At 43.8% G+C, this 12851-nt stretch overlaps 1 protein-coding gene across 1 annotated transcript in view; it reads right to left on the bottom strand.

The window, feature by feature from the left end:
• Positions 1–12851, bottom strand: part of TAPT1 (transmembrane anterior posterior transformation 1) — a 272524-nt gene that overhangs the window by 17502 nt on the left and 242171 nt on the right. Inside the window, exon 13 of the mRNA XM_069202339.1 lies at positions 1193–1353. Coding sequence (XP_069058440.1) covers positions 1193–1353 — 161 coding nt within the window. The remainder of the gene's footprint in view (positions 1–1192; positions 1354–12851) is intronic.

The following is a 12851-nucleotide window of genomic DNA, read 5'->3' as shown; positions in this document are numbered from 1 at the left end:
CTTCTTGACTTTAGGGGTGTCGAACTCTCGGTGCCGAGATGGTTCGGAGCCGGTATCTCGACCGGAGTCGGATGTCTTCGGCTGCTGGGAGGCCTTTTTCGGTGCCGATGTCTGGTCACCTTGTTTTCGGGTTAAGCCATGGCCTGTTGGCGGTGGCATCCCCTTGGCCTTTATTATTTTCGAGTGAGTCTTTGCCGGGGCTGGTTTAATCACAGTTTGTTGCTGCGTCTTCGGCTGCTCACTTTCGGACTCGTCCAAGTCCGAATCTTGAATGGAGAATCTCTCCTCTTCTTCAACGTCGATCCGCTCGGCCGGTGTCGACGCCATCTGGAGTCTTCTAGCTCTTCGATCGCGTAGGATCTTCTTCAATCGAAAAGCCCGACAGGCCTCGCAAGTATCCTCCCTGTGTTCCGGAGATAAACACTGATTACAGACCAAGTGTTCGTCTGTATAAGGATACTTTGCGTGGCAATTCGGGCAGAAACGGAAGGGGGTCAGGTCCATGAGGTTTGAAGATAGACGCGGTCGGGCCGACCAGGCCCCACCGAAGAGTGGAAGCCCCGAAGGGCCGCCAGACCGCTTCTTTTTTTTTCGGTGTCGATATGCTAACACTAAACCGGTACCGAGGGCGAACAATACCGTCGAATTTTCCGATAACTAGCTAACTTTTCCGATTCGAAATACGGAGCGAAGAGGAACACGTCCGAACCCGATGGCGGAAGGAAAGCAATCTAAGATGGAGTCGACGCCCATGCGCAATGGAGCCGAAAGGCAGGAGTCCCTCGGTCTCGTGACTCGAAAAGACTTCTTAGAAGAAAAACAACTTGTAACACTCCGAGCCCAACACTAGATGGCAGGATAATGCACAGCATGTGTATCTGCAGCTACACATGCCATCGAACATATATATATTTATTTATTTTCAAAAAAGTCTCAAAATAAGTCAGGATTTAGCTGAAATTGATGTCAGTCACCCTGCTTAAAAATGGCTTTACATATAAAGTTACCAAATAAACAGTAAAAACATTTTACATCCATAGCTGCATGAGAACCTCACTGCCTAAAATCTGATATAAAAGCATATATTTTAGTATAAACTTTATTGAGAAGGCAAATATCTTCAAGTAGAGTGATCTTTTCTGCATCCCTGCATCCACGTCTAGTATCATTAGTAAAACATATTACACGTTACCTTGGGTTGATTTGTGTTTGCTCTGGGGTTTACTGAGAGGTTTCAATGGGGTGCAGGCTGGAGGAGGCTGGAACAACTTTTCTTCCATGTTTGCTTCTTTTACGTATTTACAGGATTTGCCAAGCAACACAATGCTGTTAAGGACCTTGAGTGTAATAAGCCTAAATAAAAAGTAAACAAGTATATTAAAAGAGACCCTGACAAAGGTTATTTTATATGAGAAACTGCGTCTTTGTTGTCAATTACTTTCTGTGTGTGGTAGTTGGATAGTTAATCAGGTGAATGTGAGAAGAAGTCAATGGATGGGTGGATGGAAGAGTTTGGAGAAGGATGGGTGAACGGGTGGGAGAGCATGGGTGGATGTATGTAGAGACCCCAGGCTGTAATGCATACAAAATAAAGAATTACGAATAGTATGCACACCAGAGCTTAGCACATTGCCAAGAATGTCAAATCCATAAAAAGACACGCTACAAATAGGACTACCATTATGCGAATACAATAATTACTGCAGGTATGGTCACCTTCAGTGCCTACAATATGTCAAGGCCTGTAGTCATTATGCCAGAGCAAACTTCACAAAGGCCCCAGCTCCTTCGACTCATGAATGCTCATAAATGTCAGAAATTACTACCATAATGCATGCTTAGAATAGCCTTATCACTCAGCAATCCATGAAAACCTTGAGATCTGCACACTCCCACAGAAGCCCTTACACACTAACAGATAAACAGATATATACACACACACACACACACACACACACACAGTTATTTCCAGAAACACCTGGACTCACATAATCAACATATCTGTCTTGACGCACCCTTCTACAGGGACCAACTAAGATATTCAAAATGGTCTTGGCTAAGATAAGATTCTGAGAGGATTGTGGTAGAAGCAGGGAGATGTGTTGCAGGAATGGTGCGATGGTGTAAGAATACAGAAATTACAAGTCTTTTCTCACTCCTGTGTGTCTTTCTAGGAGTGTGTGGGGCCGATGTATCAGTAGATCATAAATCGGACATGATTAAGAGTTCAACACCTTTAAAACTGATGGTCTGTTATATTTTTCCAAAGCTCCTAGAATGACAGTAGCCCCACTCACCAAATGTGGCGGTCTTTGCGACGATATAACTGTTCTGGAAATAAACCAGTACGTGTAGTTTGGAAAATTGCCAATACCCACATCAGTGCCTTTGACATGCTGAATATAATGCTGCACATTAGAGAAATGTGTGTGCCATTCCCAGGTTGCCAAGCAATGCAGCTAAAAGCAGTGGCAGATTCTATGTAGTACGTGAAGTCCAATATCCACCAAGCCTGATGATGGAACCAATGTCCTATCCATCAGCCTTCCCCACATGCACTTCATAGGTTTGGAGAATGGATTTTGCTCTGGCCTCCCACCACTTTGAGGTAAAAATGTCTTTACCATCCTCATTCAAACTAAGTCCTTAGTGTATAAGGCAATTTATATCTAAGAAGGATGGGCTTAAAAGCCACACATGCAAATTATACTCAGGCATGCCATCAGCCACTAACACACACATTTGCAGAACCGCCACTCCAAATAGCAGACACCCATTGAGACTGTCAGACCCCCACACACACTACCAGTAAAAAGCCAACAGAAAACACATCCATGAATCTAACTCCAAATGATCCATTTTCATTCTTAACACGTATTAAAAATGGGAGTCTCTTGTCAAGTCACGGTGCAGACAGCAGCTCGGGGATTGTGCCCTGCAGCATCAGTGAGACCAGGCCTGTAGTGTGAAGTGGGGCTGTATGACATGCAGTGTCTCCAGGTTACGGTGCAGGCAGCGTCGTCGTCGTAGCTGAAGCGCTGTCCTCGGTAGGGCCCAAGGCTGCAGTATGACGTGGGCAGGCTCCGTGAGGCGTCCGCAGGTCGAGGTGCAGACAGGGGCGTCTGTTGACGATGCTGGAGTCAATGGTGCTTGTGTCAGTGGAGCATGGCTGCAGTGCAGGACGGACGGTGCTTTGTGTACCTCGCGAGGGTTGTCCTCAGGCCACGGTGCAGGCAGCAACATCTGGGTCAGCGCAGAGTCTCGTCGTCAAGGATACCAAGGCTGAAGTGTGAAGCGAGGAGATGCAACATACAGGGCCCATAGGTCACAGTGCAAGCAGGGGCTTGGTGACGGCGTCAGTGAGACCAGGGGTGCGCTGCTGTAGGAAGCTGGCCAGGTGTGTGGTGGGTACCTGAGGTACTTACACCTTATACCAGGTGTCCCCTTTTAGTCTAGGCAGTGTCTAGAAGCCAGGCTCTTTAGAGGTAGCTGTCAATGAGCCACCAAGGCTTATCTAGGAGACATGCAAAGCTCATGCAATACCACTGTAATCACACTGCTCTTACACACATGAAAGAAAACACTCAGTGTTACCTACAAATTAAGGTACTTTATTTTAGTGACACAATACCAAAAAGTACTAGAGAGACAACCCTCCAATAGGAGGAAACACACTAAATATGCACACTAGTTATCATCAATAGGCATAAGAAAATATAGAAAACAGTGCAAATGCAAATAGGCAATAGTGACTCCTAGGGGGGCCCAAACCATATACTAAAAAAAATGGAATGCGAACACAGGACCACCCCACCTAGGTAAGCGGAATGTGTAGCGGGGAGCTGGGGGTACTAGGAAACCCCAAAGGTAGGGACCACAGTGCCTCCTAGTGACCAGGAAGAAAGGAGTAAGTTACTGGATTTTCCCCCAACCACCCAAAAGGAAGGAAAAGAAGAAAATGCAACACTCGAAAAAGACTGCAAGAAACCAGCGGTGGATTCCTGAAGAGGAAGACCTGTCGAAGAAGGGGACCAAGTCCAGAAGTCACAGAAGAATCCAGGAGGAGTAGAAGCTACTACCCACCCAAGTGTGGATGCAGGAGTTGGTCGACGGTAGGATGAAAATGGTCAGGATTGCAGCCCTGGAGCAGGTGAAAAGTTCCTGGAGGATGCAGTCGACGTCCCAAGCCGGATGGATAGTTGCAGTCGGTCAGTGGCGTGGAAAAGCCACCAACAAGCCTTGGCAAAGGCAGAAGTCGCGGTGAAGCAAAAATGGAGCTGGCGGGGACCAGCCCACAGGGGCAGTCCTAGGGAGACCCTCAGCACGGCAGAGTCTCCACAGAAGAGGCAGCCCCCATAGGAGACCCACTGGACAAGGAACCAGGAGTCACTGAGGAGCCCACGCAGAACTACTGGAGAAGGGTCCCACTCCGCAGGAGAAGCACGCAGAGGGCTGGGGCAACACAAAGGCTGAAGATCCCTTGGAGAGATGCAAACCAGCCTTGGCAGCTGAAAGAGACATGGTGCACTGGGGTACTGTCCTGTGTGGGAAGGCAAGGGCTTACCTCCACCAAAGTTGGAAAGCTGGCAGAGAGGACCAAGTGGGCTACTCTGGACCACCACCCATGATGCAGGATCCATGCAGCACAGGATGAGAGAAGATCCACGCAGCTGGTCAGCACTGAAGTTGGTGCCTGCGGATGCAGGGGAATGACTCCTTCACTCCAAGGGAGATTCCTTTTTCCTTCTTGTGCAGACTGAAGACTTGCTGCCCTCAGAGGATGCACAGCCAGGGAAATGTTGCAGAAGCTGGAAGGAGCTGTGTAAAAAATGTTGCAAGCAGAGTCTATGTCATGGTTGCAGGTTGTAGAATGCTGGAGGGTCCAGTCGCTTGAAGTCAAAGTAGAAGTTGCAGAGGAGTCCTGCTTGGATCTTGCAAGCCGAATCTGAGGATCTATCAAAGAGGGAGACCCTAAATAGCCTCGAAAGAGGGACTGGCCACTTACCCAGGTGACCACCTATCAGGAGGGGCTCTGATGTCACCTGCCTGACCTGGCCACTCAGATGCTCCCAAAGGTCCCTGTCAACCAGTGGAGTACTCACTTCCCTTTCCATTGTCCACTTTCGCGCCAGAGCACAGACTGGAGGTCCCTGAACCAGTGTAGCCTGGTTTATGTACATGGGGCACCAAATGTGCCCTTCAAAGCATACCAGTAGCTTGGGGAGGCTACCCCTTCCAAGCTGTGTACCATATTTCCAAATGGAGAGGGAAACTCTTTGTTCTGCCTTCCTGGGCTTGAGCTGTTCAAGCAGGAGGGCAGAAACCTGTCTGAGGGGTGGCAGCAGTTTGGGCTGCCCGGAAAACCCAAGAAGGTTGGTCGGAGCAATGCTGGGGGTCATCTAAGCAGCTTGCCAGGGTGCATGAAATCATACTTCCAATACTGACAACAGTATTGTCGTATGATTCCGACATGTTTGATACCATGTCCAGTACATGCATAATATGGCGTCCCCACACACATTAAGTCCAGGAAAATGGACATAGAGTTCGTGGGGGCACCTCTGCTAGTGCAGGGGTGCCAAAACACACAGGTACTTGCATCCTGCCCTCTGGACTAGGAGGGCCTGCCATATGGGTGACTTGCAGTGACCTGTAGTGAAAAGGGTACATCATTGATGGCATTGTGGTGGTTTTTCTTCTGTGGTAGCACAAAACACACCGTTCCCAGTGCTGTAGGCAGATGAATTTGAAGTCTTTGATATCCCTGAGACTTCCAACAGGAGGCAAGCTCTATTTCAAGCCCATGGAGAAACTTCACAAACAGGATACCCAGCAAAGTCCAGCCTTTGTCCTCTCCAAAGCAGAAGCAGCAACTGCAGGTCAACCCAGAAAAGCACACACAGCAAAGGGGCAGTACTCATTTTTCTAGCTCTTCAGCTCATCTCCTTGGCAGAGATTCCACTTGATCCAGAAGTGTTCTGAAAGTCTGGGGTTTTCGGTCCACTACTTAAATTCATTACTGCCTTTGAAGTAGGTAAACTTCAAAGGAAAGTCTCTGTTGTTCACAAGATCCTGACTTACCCAAGCTTGGCTCCAGACAGACTCCAGGGAGTTGGAGACTGCATTGTGTGATGGCAGGCACAGTCTTTCAGGTGCAGGTGTCAGCTCCTCCCCCACCCCCTAGCCCAGGAAAACCCATCAGGATATGAAGGACACACCTCAGCTCCCTTTGTGTCACTGAGTGAATTCACAACCAGCCTAACTGTCAGTCTCACCCAGATGATGATTCAGCAGCCAAGCAGAGGCACATAATGGTTAAGCAAGGAAATTACCATTTTCTAAAAGTGGTAGTTTCAAACTGACATTCTAAAAACCAGCTTCACTAATAGATGTATCTTAAATTGTAAGTTCAGAGACCCAAAGCTCCACATCTCCATCTGCTCCCAGTGGGAAGTTACAATTAAGAGGAATTTAAATGCAATCCCCATATTAACCTATGGGAGAGATAGGCCTTGCAATACTGAAAAACGAATTAGGCAGTATTTCACTATCAAGACATGTAAAACTCACAAACACATTTCCTACCTTTTAAATGCACTGTGCCCTGTCCGAGGGGCCGCCTTTGGCCTAACTTACGGGTACCTTACATGTACAAAAGAAGATGGGTTGGGCCTGGAAAGTGGATGCACTTGGCAGGTTGACATGGCAGTTCAAAACTGCACACACAGACAATGCAGTGGCAGGTCTGAGACATGTTTACAGGGCTATTCATGTGGGTGGCACAATCAGTGCTGCAAGCCCATTAGTAGCATTTGGTTTACAGGTCCTGGGCACACATAGTGCACTTTACTACGGACTTACTAGTAAATCAGGTATGCCAACCATGGATAAACCAACCACCAATGCAATTTACACAGGGAGCACTTGCGCCAGCAAAAACTAAGCCCAGCATACCATAAGAATAGAAGCTCAGAAGGCAAAAAGACAGGGGAAATACACCAAAAGATCCGCAGCCCTCCTGTTGTCAGAGACTAAATCTACTTTCTCTGCTGAGGCATCAAATGGATGGGCCTTCCTGTGTCCTGAACCTATCGGCGCACCAGCCTATGAAACTGTTTAGGTGATGAGATCCCAGCAAGTTTCATCTTTGCAACATAGAAACATGCAAAGAACCCATCTCTTAATTTTAAGACCTAGGGAACATGCAGATACAACAATGATCTCTCTTCCCTGGCAGATTACAATAATCAGACTATAAGAAATAGCGCTGCAATGAGCACTTTGCAAAGATCCATCTTGTATTTCCACATTAATTGCAGTCTGGAGAAGAAAAACCTTTGAGGTCTGGAGTCAGCCAAATTTTTTTGATTTAAATAAAATGATATATATAATAATATACATGGGGTTTAAGCCAGCACTTTTTATCCATTAGTCAGCAAGTGTTTCATTCACATTTTCGTTCTGTTGATCACAGCATACAGCACGAGGCACAAGTTCAGTCCACTTCAGCCACACTCTTAACTCTGGCAATGATGGCATTCTGCACTTGCACAATGTGCACTTATAGACAGAAAGTAGTCCCCCTTATATGTTTTCACAAAAACATTTGAAAACCTTGGCAAAGACAAAAGCTGCCAGCCAACAACAGATGTACTGGCTTTACCAATGTTTTATTTTATTTTTTAACAGAAAACACTGTTTTCAATTTGGCTGCAGACAGCAGTCCAATCAGCAGTTCTGCTATCCCTGTTTTCATCTGCAGTTCAACGAGCAGTTCTGCTATCCCTCTTTTCATCTAAATGCCTATTATTGTGACACAGGAATGTTGCATTTTACATTTTTATAGACCTGAAAACCTATACATGCTCTCTTCAAAGACTGCCCATTTCAGAGGCTGGTGTGTATGAGCTTCCTCAGAGCACATTCACCTTTTGCTCATAAACTTGAGGTGGTGTTAGTTCACTTCATTACATGAGGGACATGGAGAAGGTGATTTTTTTTAAAGCTAAGGAGTGAAATTCAAGTGACTGAGTAGGAGGTGAGAAGGACTTGTAGTGGATGGGCTTCTACTGTGTGACCCTTCCTCACCTCTTTTACTCCTCTGCCTGCTGGACAACAGTTATGTATGCATCCCCAACCAGTGTCAGGTCTCGGAAAGAAGATAACTGTGTGTAGTACTCTACTCATGGCTTCTGATCACGAATTACATGCAATCAATTTGCAAAAGTAGTCAGGAAGCCACATGAGGTAAGAAATCAGTGACAACAACTTTACAAATTCATTGCTTGCCTTTCAAATGTAAAATACATTACAATTACTCTCCCATCATGTCCCATGTCTGTGCCTCTACTCGTCAGACCTAGCTATTTAGCATCTGAGAAGACTTCGCTCACCCATAGCTGGCTGTGCAATGGAACCTCCATTACACTTTTATGATGTCTAAATTAGCTAGGTATTTCACTGGACCCATAAGTGCAAGCAATTTGCCAACCTGTTATGGAAAAAAGAATCCACGTAAAACATCTGTAAATAGATTAGAAACTTGGTGAGCCGTCAGGAGTGAGGGTCCACTGATCTGTGGGACGTGATGGATCGACAACCTGGGAGGCAATGATGAATCCTTCACCTCACTAGTTTTGAATGGCCCACCAAGGCAAACTAAAGTGATTTGGTACCCGCTTTCCTAAATAAATAGCTCATCAACATACCCATTTCTACATTTTTCATAACACCGACTTATCTCCTAAATCAATTTTCATTTAATGCACTTTGGAGCCACTGTGCCAAGTAAAATAATCCATCAAATCTCCGTTTGTAGGTGTCACCACCACTGAAATCTGATTTTATTTCCTAATGTCATTTTTGTGCGTATTATTCTCAGAAAATGTTAAAGAAGGTCATGTGGTTCCTCGTTTAAGATGTGGAAAAGTTTATAATCTTGGGCACTGCGTTGCCCTATAGTCTTCTGCTTCAGTTTTTATAAGAGAAGGATTCCAGCAGAAACAGGTACTGGTAGTTGAGGCATTAATAAAGTGGCCTCATACCTACTCAGTAGTATATCATCTTGAATTTTTAAACTGGCGACAATAGTCACATCTCAACACAACCTTCTGGCATGGAGTAACTTAGTCTGGCAGGCGATAACTCAGGACCAGTGTACACACAGGATGAAGGTAAATTGATCTGTTTCTGCTGCCATTGTCTCACGAAGGCCTTTAATTCTGCTATCTCTTGTCAGTTTTTGCTTTTTAACTGGTTTTAAAAATTTACGCTGGTGCACTGTTTGCTTTCATCATGCTTTCTAATGGACGGTCAAGTGAATGCATTCAACCACCGGCACTCCAATACCATTACAGTCCTACTTGTAATACAGTCACACCTACAATATACTTAATCCATGAAACTGCTTCTTCAATTTTTCACTAACTGGATTTGTCTTACACTGTTTCACTAATTTGCATAATGTCACCACTAGAATGTAAACAATCTGGAGCAACTTATTCATTGAGGAACTGCTTTTTCTTCACCAACTGCAATTGGCACCCTACGGCTAACCAACTTACAGAGTCATAAATGAAAATAAGTGAGTTTTTAAAGACTGGAAAAACATTACCTACCTAGAGTAAGTACCAAATTAGAACGCTATCATTTTGCCACATATATCCAATGACCAGAGGAGTTTACCGCTTCAGTCAAAAACTTACTTCTTGTAAATTTGGAGAGTTAGCTAAAGTTTGTTGAAGAAAGAATGAGAGGCCAATTTGTTTTGTGTTGTAAATCAGAAAAAATAAGATAAGAAATATGGCTGAAGGATGAAAGCTCTTTGCATGATGTAGTAATGATTGCTAAACAAGATGAACAAATCATGCCCTGTGTGGCTGAGTTGAACAGAACAGTGAAGGCAGTGGAGAAGTCAATGCAGAAGCGAACAAAAGTGGTAGTAAAAAGTTAAGTCTATTGAAAGGTTCCTGTTTAAGATGTGGAAACTCAGGACATTTAGCACTGAGCAAGGATTCTCCTACTTGAAAAATGTCATGAAATAAGTGCAAGAAAAAAAATGACACTTTTCAAAATGCTATGGATCTAGTAGTTAAATTGTGAGTAAACTGAAAAAACTTTGTGAAGAAATTGTTTTGATAGTGTGAGAAAGAACATATGACTTAGTAAAAGTTAATGACAGAGGAATGGTTATGTTGCTCGATTTGTGTTGCAGGTTTAATATTGTATCTGCAAGAATTTTTAAGGTACATTTTGAAAATTGAGTGGTGTTACAGAAGACAAGTATTAGACCGGGGGTAATTGGGGCAACCAATACAAATAGTAGGTTACTTTCATACTCTGACTGATTACAGAGGCTGAGTTGCAGTTGCAGTTGTGGTGATTAAAGGAGACAATATTTGTTGATGACCACAGCAGTGAGATCTAGGGGTTTATCTGGATCTCAGTGTTGAATTGAGCCTCAGGTCTGTGGGCATCAGGTGATGAGTAAGCAACAAGATTTCAAAACTTGGAAATTTTTAGCAAGAAGCTCTGATCTCTTTACAACTGCGTCCATAAAATCAATCCGAAAAGGAATGCAAATTCAGTGATAACAGAACGTAGTGGAACTACCAAGTGGTTAGCACCTATGGTAGAAGTTCGAAAAGCTAGTGGAGAAGTCAGTTTATGTGTTCACCTGAGAAGATTAAATTAACAGGGTGCAGCAGATAGGTTTTATTTACCAAAATGAGATGTTGTCCACTACTGCTGATGCAAGGTTCTTTAATATCTTGCATCGGCTTATTACCAGGCAAGAGTATAATTTCTGAGGGCATTACGTTTTTGGATGAGGCAGGTCTGATTCTGTAGGCGCAGAAATGTCAGTTTGGGAAAGAAGACATTTCTCATTTTGGACACACAATATCTGGAGAAGATGTAAGGCATAAAAATTAGTTTGTAAACCATGTCTGTTAACTAGAGATGCCTGAAAGTAAAGCCAAAGTCATATAATTTTGAGGTATAGTTGAGTTTTACAATTGCTCTACACCTATCTTATCTTTCAAATCCTCACACTCCGAGAATTGTGCTAAAAGCATTCGAACTTTGAATGGAGCAGTGAATGCAGTGAGGTGTTCATTCTCATTAAAACAAATTTAGCAAAGTGCCCCGATCTCAAAGGGGTTTGGCTGGATACGGAGAATACTGTAGACACTGAAGCAAGCGGAAAAAGACGTCATGCTGTTGGGTTACAGAAGGACAGTAATTTGGAAAGAGTGACAGATTGTGCTCTGAAAATACAAATAAGTCCTGAGTAGAATTACTCAATGATCAAAAGGGCGACATTAGCAGTCAATGGGGCCATTGAAATATTCAGGAGTTTTAATGGGGTGGAGTTTTTACCGTTTTGAACTAAATTTTTCAGCTCTTGGACCCCACTACTAACTATCTAAATCCTGTTTTTTCTGAGTCTAGCATATCAACCCAAGAACACATTTTGAGGTATGAGAAGATAAACACGCCTTCCCTCCTGAATCTATTGTAAAGTGAATCCACTCAAGAACACTGGACAGAGACAATCCTGTGTTACCTGGTTCATCTTTTCTTTGTCTAATTGCAGTCAACCTGCCAAGACCTCTAGGGAAGCTCACGTCACCCTTTTAGATTCAGACTAGGAGTATTTATCGATTCAATAAAAAAAACCTTCCTAGTGCTGCACTAAAATAGATTTTGTTTAGCAGGTATATAATGTTGCTGCTTAAATACATCTGAGCTGTGTTATATTCTAACCATGGGACCTTTGACCTAGAAGATAAGAGTTAAGAGTAGTGTAGTTAGGTGCTTAAGTTAACTGAAATTCAGACTGAGTCAATTAAAATGTTTACCTGAATCCAAACAGGTGTAAACACACTCCCACAAACTATGCTGCCTACCTTCAAATATTCACAAGCCAAAATCAAATCATCAAAGGTGCAGTAACATCACTTTAGAACACTCTCCCAGCTGATTAGGAAGTCCCCCTAATCTCCTCTTTCTCAGAGAAACTACTAAAAACTCACCCCTTTCAGTTCTTTCTGCAGCAAATTATGATACCCGACACAAGGTAACTACTTTTATTGACACATTCTTTAATCCACTATGTTCACTACTTCATTTTTGGTAATATGCTTTGTGCTCCTCAGTGTAGTGTTTTGTCTTTTGAAACACTGTTCTATGTAAGCACACTATTGGAGCATCAGTGCCATACAAATCTATTAAAACATAAGTAATAGTTCTTTGTAATTATTACTCTACTAGATGTAACTACTTAATTGAGTAATACCACAAAGAGCATGGTGCACATCCCAAAAAAAAAAAACATACATTACAGCCTTAAAAACCCCTGCAAATTATTATACAGACGTCTGCTCCAGTGTTAGAGACCCAGGCCAACTAAACTTAACCTGTCATCTCTTTAACAATAAAAAGGAGTGGAGTTTTAATGGCTGGTATAGCTCTTTGTGATGGACTGCAAAGGTTTTAGATCCTTTCTCCCAATGACAGCAGAACACCCTAGTTAAAAAAGGTCTCCTGGGAGACACACTAGGTTTAAATACTTAAGCAGTTACAAAGTTTCTACACTCTTTTACAGCTACTGCAGTGTAAGGTTTACAAACGGCTTAAGCAATAACTGCCAAACAGAGAAGTAGCTGTGAAAAGTGGCAGGCGTCAGCCCCTGGCTTGCCCTTGCAGCTGCCTAACTGTTCTTCTTCGTCTGGCATAACGAAGGGAGACATCAGAGCTGCAGAGAAAACCCCCTCCCCATTTCTGTGGCTCCAGTGACACTTTGACCCATAGGGGGTGGTGCTAGGCTTCCTGTTTTACCTCTCCTACAG

Source organism: Pleurodeles waltl, chromosome 1_2 (genome assembly GCF_031143425.1).
Source record: "Pleurodeles waltl isolate 20211129_DDA chromosome 1_2, aPleWal1.hap1.20221129, whole genome shotgun sequence".
In the NCBI taxonomy this organism is placed as follows: Eukaryota; Metazoa; Chordata; class Amphibia; order Caudata; family Salamandridae; genus Pleurodeles; species Pleurodeles waltl.
The sequence above is the reverse complement of the archived record's forward strand: the minus strand, read 5'-3'. Positions and strand labels throughout refer to the sequence as shown.